The 15,061-nt window shown below is 56.5% G+C and overlaps 1 protein-coding gene across 1 annotated transcript; it reads right to left on the bottom strand.

Moving 5' to 3' along the window:
- Positions 1-262: 262 nt before the first annotated feature.
- On the bottom strand, positions 263-14,583 carry FADS6 (fatty acid desaturase 6). The gene is made up of 6 exons (XM_035026080.1): positions 14,340-14,583; positions 13,676-13,842; positions 4,793-4,973; positions 3,981-4,168; positions 2,837-3,016; positions 263-2,245 (listed from the first exon to the last, which is right to left on the bottom strand). The coding sequence occupies exons 1-6, from the start codon at positions 14,500-14,502 to the stop codon at positions 2,096-2,098; spliced, it is 1,029 nt and encodes a 342-aa protein (XP_034881971.1). The 5' UTR covers positions 14,503-14,583; the 3' UTR covers positions 263-2,095.
- Positions 14,584-15,061: the final 478 nt, after the last annotated feature.

Genomic DNA, 15,061 nt, shown 5'->3' with positions numbered 1-15,061 from the left:
TGATCATTAGCCAGGACTACGCAATGGGACCTCTTCTGACATTACATTTTTTCATGTGGAGAATTAGCAGTTTGATTCATCACATTCCCAGACCTGAGGGCCATTTCTGAGCTGTTAATGCATTTCAAAAGAGCAGTAATAACGTATAGCAAAGCAGTAGGCTGGGGAGGCTGCCAACCCTTTCTTGTTCCAAGAGGGCTGCTTGGATCCAAAACTCGGCTCTATCAGTCCACCTCCCAGCAAGAAACAGATGGCACGCTCAGAAGGGCTGCTGAAAAGAGTTTAATGAAGGAACTTTGTACAGAGGTGTGGGCAGGATCAAGGGAATGGGGAAGCACCCCTGGCTAGCAAAGACTGGAAGCCATCACCACCCCAGGCCCCAAAGGAGCAGAAGGAAGGAGCAGTTTCAGAAGTAGTAAGAGCCCTCGCTGTAGGAAAGGGTGCCGGGCAGAAGCTGTGGTCTTTTGTAGAGGAAGGCAGGTTGGAGAAGAAGAGGGGGGTTGGAAATGGATCTGGAGGGGCAGCAGAGCCACCCCAGAGACGGGTTCTCCACCGGGACCAGGCGTAGAGGACAGCGCGGCCTGCTCTCTAACCCCTCTGCCCATCCCATTTGCTGCATTCAGCCTCCCCACCAGCAGAGCCAGCACGCCCTCCACCCTGTCCAAAGGCTTCACTGAAAAACAAGGCAGTTGTGTGCTCAGAACATGACTCGCAGTTTCTCAACCAGAGATGATTTTGCCCCCTAGGAGACAGGTAGTTGGCAATGTCTGGAGACATTTTTGACTGTCACAACTTGGGTTCCTGGCATCCCCATGGGTAGAAGCTAGGGATGCTGCTAAACATCCTGGGATGCCCAGGACAGGGCCCAGTGACAAAGAATGATCTGGCCATGATGTCAGTACTCTGATGTAAGAAACCCTGCTTTGGACTAACTGCTCTGGGCTCCTGTCATAGGCTTGGCCTCCTTCTCTGTCCCTCCCTCAGTCTCTAGCTGGGCCCTTCCTTGTGCCCTGTCATCCAGCCACTAGTTAGGGTGGCCCCCAGCCCTCGCTCCAGGCTGGCCACTTTGGGCTGATTCTCAGTGGTGTCTCCAGCACACCGCCTCTCTCCTCTGGCTGGCATCAGTGACTCCCTGTATGCTTGCCTCCCTCCCAGGCTGCAGGCACCTGTTCACAGCCAAGCCCTGCTCTTGACTCCAAACCCTTGTATCTGCACCCTGCCCTCCTTCCTCTCCCCTCTAAGACTGTCTGTCCTCCAGACACTGAGCCCATCACCCCCTCCAGCCTCGGCTACCCTCCCAGTAATTTTTCTCTTTGCAATTGATAGTTCTTCCAGGTCCACCCCTACTAAACATCATGGAACAAAGCAGACTTTTTCTAGAACTAGCCAAGGTCAAGCTCAAAGCTATTTACACTCTTATTTATGCCCTTATTTCCCCTGGAGGGCTCTTCCCACAAAATACATACACTTTGATTTCACTGATGGTGCAGGTCTTGGGAGCTGCCGAGCCTGTGTCTTGCAGAAGCTTCTCTGGCTGAGATACCAGGAAAGTCTGCCAAAAGTAACCTCTCCCTGTGGTCCCTGGGCAGAGGGCTCCTTAGCAGACAGAGTCTCAAAGGACACAGGAAGAAGCGGTGGCCAGCCACACATAGGCTCTCCTGGCACTCGGGAGGCCCTAAATGAGGGATTGGCCCTTCTCTCTCCCTGCCTCCCCCTGCCCAGGACCCCTCCTTTCCCCCCAGCACCTTCCCTTAACCCTACCAAGGCTCAGACACAGCACAGGAGGAATCCAGCTGTTTAGCCCTGAGATAAGGTTGGCTGAGGTCCACACTGACCAGAATGCCCAGCCGCTATTAGTTCTTTCCCCCAGATACCCCTCAAAACCCAGAAGAGCAAGCAAGACAGGTTATCCCCAGAAATCCCAGCCGGGGCGCTCCACCTCACTGCCCCCAGTGCCTCCCCACTCCACCACCAGCAACCCAGCCACCACACTAGGGGAGGGCCCAGGCCCTCCTGGAGTGAGGGCAGGCCAGCAGAAGCAAGAGAGCTAGGGTTGGGTCAGGGAAGGGGTGCAGGGTGACTGTGCGGCACCCCCTCACTGCAATCCCACCAGTTCGGTGATGGGAGGGGTCTGCACCATTAACTCCTCATAGTGACTGAGAAACAGCCTGAAGCGAGCCAGGTAAGAGTCCTCGTTGTACCGCAGCTGCTTCTCCTGGAGGAACCGGGACACCACGGGCTTCACCTGCCAGAAGATGGACAGAAGGAGGGTCAGCTGAGCCAGGACTGGGGACAGCCCCCTCCCCATGGGCGGCCCTTCCTCCTCCCAGCCCCAGCTCCTGTTGCCTTGTTCCGTGATGCTCTAGAGGAGCGGAGGGGCAGGGAGAATTCCTGCCTCTCCCCTCCCGGAAGGCAAGGGAAAGGGGTGGGGAGGGGCTTCTCCCCCACATCCTCCCCCGCAGGGTGCCCAACTGTATGACAGTTCCCCTTGGCATAGGGGATAAAAACTGTAGCTCCCCATTTGCCAAGCACGTACTGCATGCCCAGCATGTCAGATCCATCTCATTTCATCCTTAAAGCGTGCCAACAAGCACCGCTTACTCTCATCGTCCAGATGAGGAAGCTGAGGCTCCCAGGCATTCAGTTAACTTGTCCAGAGTCACAGTGCTAGTAAGGAACCCACCTGTCTCTGATCGGAAACGCACACTGCTGCCTGGACACAGGGCTGGCCTTCCAGCGTACCTCTGACCAGGCCAGCGGGGGGACCCGGGGTTCACTTCTCTCTGCCCTCAGATAGTCCCTTCGTCCCAACCCTGCCGGCCCGACCGCCACCTACCTTCAGGCACATGTTGTCAGAGAGCCAGGGGAACAAGTGGTGTTCCACGTGGCAGCTGATGAGGGAGTGGCCAAACGCCCAGTCCAGCACTGGCAGCCGAGGCAGGTTCAGCACACCCAGGCTCATCATGTGAATCCGCCGGGGCTTCTTGTCCCGGGAGAACATGGGCAGCCCAATGTGCTGTGACAGACACGTGGGTCACACCCTAGGCCTAGGCCGGGCAGCCCTGTGCCTCCCCGCCCTGCCCTGGACATCCTCACCTACCACTTGGGGACCTCTGGCGGGACCTGGAGAGGCGAGAGGAGGCTGGGATTCTCCTGTCTGTGCTCTGAGCTCAATCTCACCCATCTCTGGGCCTCTCTCTCTATCTGTACAATGAGGGGCTTGGCTTGGATACCCCTTGGACCCCATGATCCTGACATGCCCACCACTCTCATGCCACGATGCCTTTGTCTCAGCCTGGAGAGACCCTTCTCTGCTCTCTTTTCACTAATCAAAATCCTGTTCAGGGTTCAAGGTCAAGTCTGTGTAATTTTTCATTCAACAAGTATGGATAAGTGCCTCCTCCAAGGGATTTGGAAGTGAACGGGAGCGTCCGCTCTAGCAGGAGAGGCAGGCAGCCGGGCGGCCCAGGCAGCACGCACAGCTTCGCACTCTGAGATGAGCGTGGCCGGAGCTGGGATGCGGGCATGAAGGACGCTCTCACCTTCATCCGTCTTGTCTTCATGTCCAGGGAACAGGGACCCATCCCTATGGATCTGAGTGCTGAGCCCCTGGCCTCCCCTGGAGACCTCCCATCTCTGGCTCCTCCTGTCTCGTGGCCTGCGCTGGGGCCTCAGTGATGGCCCACGGCTCACATCACTTGGGCCTATCCCAGTAAGTGCCCCGAGGGCGGGAGATGGGGTCCTAACCACTTGTGTCTCCACAGGACCTAATCAAGTGCCCTAGGCATAAAAGTTTCTTAAATCTTCCATCCACATGTGAATGGCAGCCAGTGTTGAAGAGAAGCACATTCTTTACCTGAAACCCAAACTCTCTGTGATAACCCACAGAGAAGTTGGGGTGGGAGGTGGGGGGAATGCCTCTCTCTCTTTCCCTAGAACACTAGGGGTCTAGCCTGCGTTCAAGGTCGGGGAGGCCTCACCTGGAAGATGTTGACATGAAGGTAAGGGTGGGCCAGCAGGGATCTGGTGATGAACATGCAGAGCAGGGCCGAGCCGGGGCTCCTGAAGCCGGACACGTTCAGAAGTAGCCAGTAGTGAGCATAGAGGCCCAGGGAAATCAGGCCCAGTGTGCGCATAGCCAAGCTGAGCTCCACCTTCCTCAGCCGCTCTGCCAGAGGGAGCAAGAAATTGAGTGTGGGGCTGGGAGGGAAGGCAAGGTTCAGGTCCCATACAAACCGGCTCCCTGCTGGTCCACGGGTGCTAACTAGCGTGCTAACTAGGGCAATCCGTTCATCCTCACAGCCCCGAAAAGGACTCACTTCGCCCATTTCATGGATAAGGAAGCAGAGCACTAAGCAACTTGACCAAGGCCACTCTGCTAGGAAGTGGTAAGTACCATCCAGGGCTGGGACCCAGGCTGGGCTGCCCTCCAGCCCCTCCTTCCACCAAATGATATTGTTCCCATAATATCCCTAGCATGCAATATAGCACGAGACATCTGCGAAGTACTTTTACATCTAGGACCTCGCGATGCCTTCACACCACCCTTGAGGACCAGGTAAGAACCTGAGTCAGAGTGGGTCCGTTACCTGCCTGTGATCATCAGCCAATAAGTGGCAGGGCCAGACTTAGCCCTGGGTCCAAGGCTCCTTCCACCCTGCCTGGCTGTCTCAGAAAGTTTCTGGTCTTAACTCGGGGCTCCCAGCTTCCTCCACAAGCAGCCTCCAGGAAGTCAGGAGAGGAAGGGAAGTGGGGAACCTGCTCTTGCAGGGCACGGCCCTGGCATACTCACCGACTGCCACCAGTGGAGTTATGACGGGGATCAAGAGAGGAGAAAGGAACATGTACACAAAGCGGTTGAGGCAAGGCAGTCTCCACGTGCTCGAGTCCCCCAGGCCCAGCACATTGGTATAACCATGGTGTATCTTGACGTGTCCATACTTGGCGTACTCTGCACTGAAGGCCAAGCATACCTAGAGGAGGGGGGCAGAGAGGGCACCAGGGCCCATGGCAGGCATGATCAAGCAAAGCAGGACCTTTGCGAGCCTCAAGAACACACCTCCCCCCCAGGATGCTGTGTTTCCAGGGCCTTCCTGCCCTACACCCCCGAGCTAACTAGACCATCAGCGCTTGGGTCTCCGTGACCGCAGAGTGACAGCATCCACTCGGTGTGGCGATGCTAAGTGTTTGGAGGTGGGAAGCCAGCCCCAGTTGCCACTCTGCCACTGACCACCCAGGCAAGCCTGCAAGCCTAAGGGGGCTGTCGGAGGATTGGGCGTGATGCAGGTAAAGCTCCAACCGCAATTATGTTGTGCCTGTTTCTCTTGGAAACATCTGTACCTTCACAGCACTGCTCTACATCCTGACCCCCCAGCAGCGAGGGGAGGGGTGCAGGAGTGGTCTGTCCAGGAGGGTGGCACCTAGGGTGAGGCGCCCCGGTGGGGGCTGAGCGTGAACTTCTCTCCAGGGGTGACTGCTCTGGCACGCATCCTTGCCCTCATGGGATTCTTCCAAACTGCCCACGAGCAGTGGGACAGCGGCTCTGGGACTCCAAGAAGGACAGTCATTCTGAATGCCAAAGAGGCACTAAGGTGTGTCTTATGCAGATATATGCAAATTGAAATGCAGATGTCAGCCTCCTCCAAAATTTTATCCAGGCCAGAAGATTCTGCAAATTTTATCAAAGAGGCTGCCAGTTCCGATCACGGTGAGCCTCGCGCTCCATGTCCTGTGCTTTGCAAGTGTGATCTGTTTGTCCTCCAAGCCTAGCGGGTCAGTGGCATTATGATCCACAGTTGACAGAAGCAGAAACTGAGACAGGGAGAGGCCACGTGACCACGCCAGGTCACTCAGCTAGGAAGGTGGCAGAGGGAGGATTGGAACCCAGAAGCCCCCAAGGTAAGCCATAAGACCCCTGAGACGAGCCACCAACTGCAGGGGAGCAGGAACCCGGGCTCTGGGTCCAGGCAGCAGAGGCAAAGCCAGGAGAAGACAAATCAAGAATGACATTGTCTTCATGCTCCGTCTGCAGAGACTGAAATGGTGTGAAAATGGAGCTGGAAGCTCCCGCTGAAGGACTCCAAGGGGCACAGCCAGTGACGTGACCAACGCAGTTTTACAAGAGACCGATCTGCCAAGCCAGGAGGCAGATGCTGGAAGGCAAATGCCCAGCCTGCACAGCCTTGCTGTGGAGTCCATGAAAGCAGGACAAAGTGCTTTGCTCTCGGGTGAGGTAACCTGCCTGGGGATGAATTCTGCTCACTGTTTTTGTAACCTCACAGAGGGACAGATCCTGGGGAAGGCTGCACAGGGTAGGCAGTGTCAGCTAAAGTGACATCTCTTCCAGGCCCGCTGGTCTCCAGGGCACGCACCCATTGGGGCCCCGTGGCTGGTTCGAATTATCCGCAGCGGGCTCGGGGGCTGCAGCTGGGGTCTGGCGGGACGTCCTCAGAGGCCAGCCTGCCTCTGTCCAAGGCCTGCAAGTGTGTCTTGAGCCTCAAGGTTCTATCCCATGTAATTGGAAGAAACAACTGTTTTTCTTTTTTTATTTTTTTTTAAAGAAACCATATTTTTTTTTAAGATTTTATTTACTTATTTGAGAGACAGAGAGAGAGCACGAGTTGGGGGGAGAGGCAGAGGGAGAAGCAGAGTCCCCGCTGAGCAGGGAGACCACCGCAGGGCTCGATCCCAGATCCCAGGACCCGGAGATCGTGACCTGAGCCCAAGGCAGACGCTTAACATACTGAGCCACCCAGGAGCCCTGAGAAGCAACTGTTCTGATTCGCTCCTCCGTGCACTTCTGCTCCAAGGGCCAATGGAACCTGCAGGCTGCATGGGGACAAAGTTGCCCTTCCTTCCGGCACGAGGTCCACCTCTGCACACAGACAAACCGACAATTCACCACACTCGGAGCCGTGATGCCACCAACGGCCTGGCACCTGAGCAGGACTGAGCCCCCAGGGACCTGGCGGGGTCCCCGGTCAGCCACTCAGCCACGTGGCCGGACCCCAGGATGGGGGGAGGGGGACTGAGCTCCACGTGACTCAGCGCACACTTCCGGAGTCTGTGTGTGGTTGGCCTTTTTACACAAATCAGAACAGATCTGGGGCTATTTCCATAACACTGGAATTCTCACTCCCATCTGGATGTTCCTTCCATAAAGGAAAGGAGGGGGTGGATTTGGGCTGGGAGAGAAGACCACACGCAGACTGCAGCGTGGCTCCCGCCCATGGACACCCACTGGCTGGAGGGCAGGGGCAGGGGCCAAATGCTGCACAGGGAGCTGGAAAACAGACTTTCTGCTCTCAAGGATTAGGCAGAGGTCCCGCCCAAGAGGATTCCACACGCAGACCGGAGGAGAGTTCCAGAAGCCCCACGGCTGGTGTTGCTTTTTCTTCCTTTTTTTTTTTTAAGTAATCTCTCTGCGCAACCTGAGATCAAGAGGCCCACGCCCCACCAGCTGGGCCAGCCCAGGTGCCTCAAGGCTGGTGTTACTTCTTGATGTCACCGTGCTCTTTGCCCTTCACAGAGACTTAAGGGCCCCAATCTCTTAGCAGCACTCAGGCGATGCAAGTGGCCAGAGTGTGCATGGGGCAGGTGCCATTGTAAGTCCTCTTGACACCTTCCCTCCGCTAAGCATCAGGGACCCCAAGTCTCTCATCAGTCACTTATTCCTTCACTTAGCTGTCTGTGCACTGAAGCATCCTCAGACCTGGGCCGGGGGCCAAAGGTAATTAATAGCTAAGGTGGTGGTTCGAAAAAACCTATTTTTTGAATAGGTAATATGTTTACATAATTCAGAATTCGAGAAGCCCGCAGTGATGGGTCTTCTTCCGACCTCACCCCCCAGCTTCCCATTTTCCTCCTGGGACGGAAGGGAGGCCCTTGATCTCTTACGTGCCCTTGAATATTTTATTTTATTTTTTTAAACAAACAATACTTTGCAGGATTAAAACGTATCATAATAAAATTATGGTGCAAAGTTGGGTTTTCAATAGGTCATTCTACTGGATTGGAAGGGGAGGGACAGGACGAGACAGGTGATGGGCTGCAGGCTGTTGGAAAGGGAATGGGACGGGCAGGCATGGGGGACAGGATCTGAGAAGGGGAGGGGTGGGAGGAGCAGGAGGGATCAAGGGCTATGACCAGGTTTCCAGCTCCGGGGGGGGGGGGACGGCCGGCCTAGCATGTGGGGGCATCACTCCAGAGGGGGGCACAGGGACGGGGGCAGCAAGTGCAGACCAGATGGGCAAGAAAGGCGTCTGGCTGTCTCGGACCAGCCACCCTCAGGGAGGACAGGCCCCGGGCTCCCTCTGGACCCTCTCTCACTGATTCCCAGGAGCTGAGCAGTCCCTTCATGCTGGCTTCAGGGTGGTGGGGGCCTCTGGGGCTCCACGGGCCTCAGCCATAGGTTTGTCAGATAAAGTATAGGACGCCCAGGTAAATCCAAATTTCAGATAAACAACCAATTCTTTTCTTGTCGAAGTATATCCCAAATGCACCCCTGGCCTCTACCCACCAGAGGCCAGTAACACACACACACATACACCGGTCACAACAGCCAAAGATGTCTGGAGATATCGCCTTGTGACCCTGCCACGTTCTCTCCGTGCTCACAGGCTGCACACCACCTGCTCGATGTCACGTTCCACCTGCCCCCATCCCGGGCTGCACCACGTACCAGCCGAGCAGCGCTGGCCAAGTGACTTAACCTCCCACACCAGTGTTTCCTCATCTACGAAATGAAGGTAATAACAGCCTCCACCTCACAGGGAGGCATGCCTACTAACTGCAATCATTCATATAAGATACACAGGAGGCGTCCAGTAAGTGTCCGCTGATATAATCAGGATTTTTATTATTTCCATGTCATTCGTGTGTATCTGTTTCCCCACCTGACTCTGAGCCCTTGGGGAACTAGAAGCGGGTCTGGGTCACCGTTGTGTCCCCAGCACCCAGCGGAGGGCTTGGCAGGGAGGAGAAGATCGGTGATGTGGGGAGCACTGCTCGGCCATCGCCACTCAGCCTGGACCGATGCTGTCCCAGCCCCCGAAGCTCCCCCTCAAACTGGCGTCCTCACCTAGGGGGGCAGCCACTGCCCGGCCCTCTTCTCCCTGAACCCCTCCCTCAAGGCTGCAGTCCTCCCATTCGGGCTGCCATCCACACATGACTGCCTGGCCGGCTCCAGGGTCCTCTGCCTCTGAGGGGCCATATGCAAGCCCCCCGCAGTCCCTGCCACCAGCAGCTGGGCTCTACAGATCCACACGAGTCGGAATTGCCATGAGTCCCCCCCTCCCAGAGTCCTCGGACTTATCCTTGAGGAAGCCACACCAAAGCTGGGCGGTGGGGGGTGGGGGTGGAGTGGGGAGCTGCTTGCAAGTCCCTTTTGCAAATCTACACATGATAAAATGGCAGAGATGCACACACAAACACACACACATACACACACACAGTACCAATTTCAATTTCCTGGTTTGGCTATTGAAGGACACTTATACGAATGTCACTTATATAAATTTAAATGTTATAGGGGCGCCTGGGTGGCTCAGTTGTTAAGCGTCTGCCTTCGGCTCAGGTCATGATCTCAGGGTCCTGGGATCGAGCCCCGCATCGGGCTCCTTGCTCAGCGGGAAGCCTGCTTCTCCCTCTCTCACTCTCCCTGCCTATGTTCCCTCTTTCGCTGTCTCTCTGTCTCTGTCAGATGAATAAATAAAAATCTTTAAAAAAAATAATAAATATAAATGTTATATAAAAAGGGGCACCTGGGTGGCTCAGTCGTTTAAGCATCCAACTCTTGATTTAGGCTGAGGTCATGATCTCAGGGTCATGGAATCAAGCCCTGTGTCGGGCTCCATGCTCAGCGCAGAATCTGCTTGTCCCTCTCCCTCTACTCCTCCCCCCACTTGCTCACTCTCTCTCTCTCTCTAAATAAGTAAATAAAATCTGAAAAAAAAAAGAATATAAATGTAACTAATGGGGGAAGCTGGATGAAGGGTACACTCAACCTCTTTGTCCAAAAAATTTGCAAAGTCCTGTGAATCTATAATTATTTAGAAACTAAAGTTTGTGGTTTATTCCACAAAAGTATATTTTGTACTACAGATCTAGTTTTGCCCTCTGAATAAATTTTTTAAATTAAAAAAATTAAAAATCATAGTCAGGCATACTCAGACTAATGCCCCTCAGGGTTCGGGTGCGGACAGAGGAAAGGTTAGAGAGACATCCAGAAGATAATGGCCACACTGAACTCGAGAACATTCGAGAATCAGGACCGGCTAGGGCTTCTGAGCTCTGTTTCCACCACTACACGGGACTCCAACGAAGGTGATGGCATTCCTCTGTGTGATGTCCCCTCCCCCAGGGCAGAGCCGGGGTTCCCCATGCTCCCCTTGGACCAGCTGTGACCCCACCCCCGCAAGCACAAAGGCAACTTTAGAAGGAGGATTTGAAGTTGAGACACACTAAGAGCTTAGTGACTGGCTGGACCTGTTCCCTCCCTCTTAGGAAGCATCTTGATTGTGAGTGAAATACAGGGAGGTCCTTAAACCCTCTGATCTGGGGAGTCAATCCTTCCCAAGCTGCGGGATTTAAACCAAGGATGGCACTGCCCACGCCTTCCTGCGGTGCTGTCACACAACCTAGGACAGAGAGGGGCAGGTGCTCCTGCAGGGAAGGCCAGGGCCATCAGTGGATGGGGAAGAGGCTCAGAAGCTCACTAGCAGGAGGGATGGAACTTTCTCATGCGGACCAGAAGTGGGTCTTCAGAGGGAAGTTCACTCTAGTGTGGGCAGGTGTATATGACTGGGGATACCTCAAAGAAACAAGGACAACTGGAGTGTCACTGCCCTGTCCATCCTGCCTGCCCCTCCCCCAGATCCAAGCGGTCAGAGAGGCCAGGCCCTTGTCCCACCCCCAGCTCGAGCCAGCAGACCCTGAGACAAACCTGGCCAAAGCTGGGTGCCCAGGGACACCAATGGCCCTTGCTGGCACCTGGGGCTCCAGACTAGAGAATTAGATCATTCTGTAGTGATGGTGGCTCCTGGGGGTCAAGGTTTGGGTAGAGCACAGGTAGCCAACAAGAGGAGGATCAAAGAGAGAAGACAACAGGACACAGCAGAAGTGGGGAATCAGGGGTCCAGGAGGTTCCCGGGCAGCGAGAACTTGCCCTCTGTGCCACGTGAACAGGGGGTGGGCCAGCGCCGCAGCAAACGGTGCCCTCAACACATTCATACACTCACCCACTCACTCACTCACACACACACTCACACACTCTATCTGTCCAGCTTTGCATAATGCAGAAAGCTTTCTCTTAAACACAAACAGCACTAACGGACAGGAACAAAACTGCTAACCCTCTCCTTGCAGCTGACCTCATGTTCCCTCCAGAAAAAAAAAAAAAGCAACACCAACACTTGGTGAGCATCCAAGAGTCAGGCCCAGGCCCTAAATCCAGATCTCCATGGTCCCATTTAAGCCTCGCGCTGGCTCCACCAGGCCAGTGACGTTATGACCCCTGTTTATTAGACGAGGAAGCCAACACTGAATTGAGTAACTTGCCCCAGGTCAGGAGGCCGGTGGGCTGGGCCTGTGGTTTCCACAGCCATGCCCCAACGCCGGCCCCTGCCTGGCTGCCAAGACTGGCACCCGCCCCAAGGATTCCACTTGCCCCACTAATGCCAGGGGGAGGGAGAGACTGAGCCATCCCCTGCCCCACACTGGAAACCAGACCCTCCCCAGGGGCATAGCCAGAACCACACTGTGGGGGGCAGAAAAGCACGCCCTGCAGAACCAAGCCTCCCCCACCACAAGGGACTCTCGGGCCTCTAGTCGGTGACCCTCCAATAGCTGGCTTCTCCCTGGACCTTGTCCCCACGTCACTTGCAAAGTCATCGTCAACATATACTGACAGCCCTGTGCCAAGAGCTGAACTTACCAAGAGGCAAAGATGAGGCCACAGCCCTGGGGCTCATGGGGACAAGACAGCCTGCAGCCACCAAGGTGCCTCGGTCCCTCATGGCGGGTCAGGCACTGATTCTGTACCAGCTCTTCAGCTGGGGTACCTGGGAAGCTTCTCAGGGGACGTGTCCCCAGCTCCCTGCCTTCGCTTGGCATCCACCATAGCTCCCTCGTTCCCCGGAGTTGAAGCCAGGGGTTCTCAAACTTTGGTGGGTATCAGATCCACCTGGGGAGCCTGGGGAAGAGAGGGGCCGGGGCGCTCTCCTCCAATAAGCCTGGGCCTCCAGGTCATTCAGCTGCGCAGGGAAGTCTGGGAACACAGTCACCTCTCTACAGTCAAATGCCCTGTCGCAACTTAGTCCAAACTCCACACCTATTTACTCTCAGCTGCCCCCCGGGGCTCCTGGCACTCAGGACAGCTTTGAAAAGTCCACACAGAGCTCATCCTACCCGTTGTGTCCCCAGCTTCTCCCCTCCCGTGATGACAAGCTACGGGGCATCTGACCTCGGCCCCAGGCCTCAGAGTCTAGCTAGCACCAGCACCCCGGGCTTCCCGGGGAAGGGAAGTGACTTGAAATGGACCGTGAGGATCGGGAACCTGAAGGTTCCTCTTGTTAGCACTTTAGAAATGTGTGCAGGTGGGAGAGGAGAGGAAGGGGAGAATGGGGGAATGGAGAGCCCCAGGTAGGAAATGCGTAACCGTATGAAATATCATCTGTGGGTCTGCACGTGCACATAGTTATAGAGGCCTTAATAAAGTTATATAAAGTTCGGGAAGCCTGGGTGGCTCAGTCGGTGAAGCGTCTGCCTCCGTCTCAGGTCATGATCCCGCATCAGGCTCCCTGCTCCTTGGGGGGCGGGAGGGGTCTGTTTCTCCCTCTGCCTCTGCCACTCCCTCTGCTTGTGCTCGCTCTTTCTCTATCCCTCTGACAAATAAATAAATAAAATATATTTTTTCTAAAGTTATACCAAGTTAATAATTGAGTTAATTGGTCATGGTAAGCCGTGGGCAGAAAAGGACTCTTCCGGTGCCAGCTTTCATATTTGTTCATAAGGGACCTGGGTGACCAGGTGAGGGTCTACCTGGGAGGGGGCGGGGAGGAGGCAAGTTGCACAGAGGAACCGGAAAGGCCTGACAGCAGTCCAGAGAGGACAACCTAGTCGGAAGCCTCTGGCTTTGCCCATAGGGGAAAAGGGTGAGGCAGAAAGAGGAGGGAGTAGAAGTTCAGGGGAAGCAAAGATCAGGAGAGAAGGGGGCTCCTCAGGCTGGCTCAGCCATCGCGAGGCATCAGAGGGGTGCACGTTCCAGAGTTGGGACACTGTCAGGCCCCTGCTTCCCCTCCCTTTCTGTCCAGGGTTCACATTTTACTCCCTGACCGTGAAACCAGGAGGCCCCAAAGGTTGTAACCAGGACAGGTGTCCTGTAGGAGGAGGATCTCTATCACCACTCAGTCCAGTGCCACGGAGAGGCAAGGATGTGCCCCCCGGAGAAACAGGGGTTCCCAGGCCAGGTCCACTGCCGTAGGTGGACACACATCCATTCCTCACGCAGCTCTCTACCCACCAGTGTGAGCACCCTCTCAAGGGCTGGGGGCCGTGCACACACACACACACACACAGGGGCACACCCCTGACAACGATGGCATTGCAAAAAAGAGAAATGAACAGTGAGATCTGCGCACACAGTACCAGCAGTCACCTCTACCCCAACTAGGCTCACCTCCACAAAGAAAAGCTCCCAGAACTTGCTCCAGCCTTTGGACTCTGTGAGCGCCCCGTGAGTGGCCAGGTGGCTGCCCTTGACAGTGAGTGTGTAGTGGGACACACCCAGGATGGTGATGCCCAGCCCAAGGAGCAGGACATTCTCAGAGCGCAGGCATAAGAACCCTGTATGGAGGAGGGAGAGTGGGGATGGGGAGATAGGAGGGGGGCAGGGTTTTCCTCCAGCTCTTGGACACCTGGGCCCAAACACCCTGGCCCCTACCCCTAGAGCCCAGGCTAAATTGGGCCACGTGCCTGGGGGCTGCCACAGGCAGAGTGAGGCAGATCGCGACCGGGAAAGGTCCACAGGAAACCCCATCCCTGGTGTCCCCCATGGAACATCCCCCCGTCCCCCAGTCCCTCTCATCCCTCTCAACTCCCCCCCACCCCCACCGCCCTTCAGGCCGTCAGAACTTCTCCCTCCTCCAGTGCCCCATCCTCTGGGGACATAGGGCAGGACACTGCAGCCAGACTTTCGGATCTGGGGTGAACCCCTCATTCCTGGGGTCCTCGGCAAGCACCATCTCCCCCAGCCCCAGTCCCCAGCCTCTCCACCACCCCACCCCGCACCCCGCTCGGCAGCTGCAGCCCGGCCCCCTGTCACCCTGTCCCGTGCTCCTCACCGGCCGGCAAGGCGAGGAGGCTGAGCCCGAGGATGGCGCAGTCCACGCCGCGGCGCTCCCACCACGAGCTCGCCCTCTCCACGTCCCGGACCAGCGCCTCTAGCTCGCCCAGCAGCGCCTCGCCGCCGCCGTTCCCCCGAGGGGCGCCCCGAGCCGGCTCCATGAGCTCCGCGCGCCCAGCGGCCACCAGGGCGACCCAGGAGGACTCGGGGACGGTCTGCGGCGGCCCGCGAGGCGCACGACGCGAGCAGGGGCGGGCCGGGGCGGAGTCACGCGCCAGCCGCCCGCGGTGTCACGGTGCCTGCTGGGCAGCCGAGCTCCTCCTGCGGTGCGCGGCGGCCACCCGGCCCGACCCGGGGGCATCCGCCAGGCGGGAGAGACCAGAAACGCCGCAGGGGGAGCGGGACGGATGCGCGCCGGCGGGGAAGCCACCGGAGCGAGAACCGGCCGGGGCTGGAGGGAACACCGGCTGCCTCGGCGGCGACCCCCATGGAGGAACCCGCCTCCCCACCCCCCCACCCCCCCACCCCCGACCCAGGGCCTTCTCTGACCGCCTGACTCCAGACACCTTCCTCGCGTTCTCCTGTCCCCGCACCCTCTGGAGTCCGCTGTAACATTTTTATCCCCTAGCCGGTGTATTTTCTTTTCTTTTCTTTTCTTTTCTTTTTTTTTAAGATTTTATTTATTTATTTGACAGAGAGAGACACAGCGAGAGGGAGAAC

Source organism: Mirounga leonina, unplaced genomic scaffold (genome assembly GCF_011800145.1).
Source record: "Mirounga leonina isolate KUSES-001 unplaced genomic scaffold, KU_Mleo_1.0 Mir_197, whole genome shotgun sequence".
In the NCBI taxonomy this organism is placed as follows: Eukaryota; Metazoa; Chordata; class Mammalia; order Carnivora; family Phocidae; genus Mirounga; species Mirounga leonina.
Note: the sequence above shows the minus strand (reverse complement) of the source record. Positions and strands in the feature narration are given on the sequence as shown.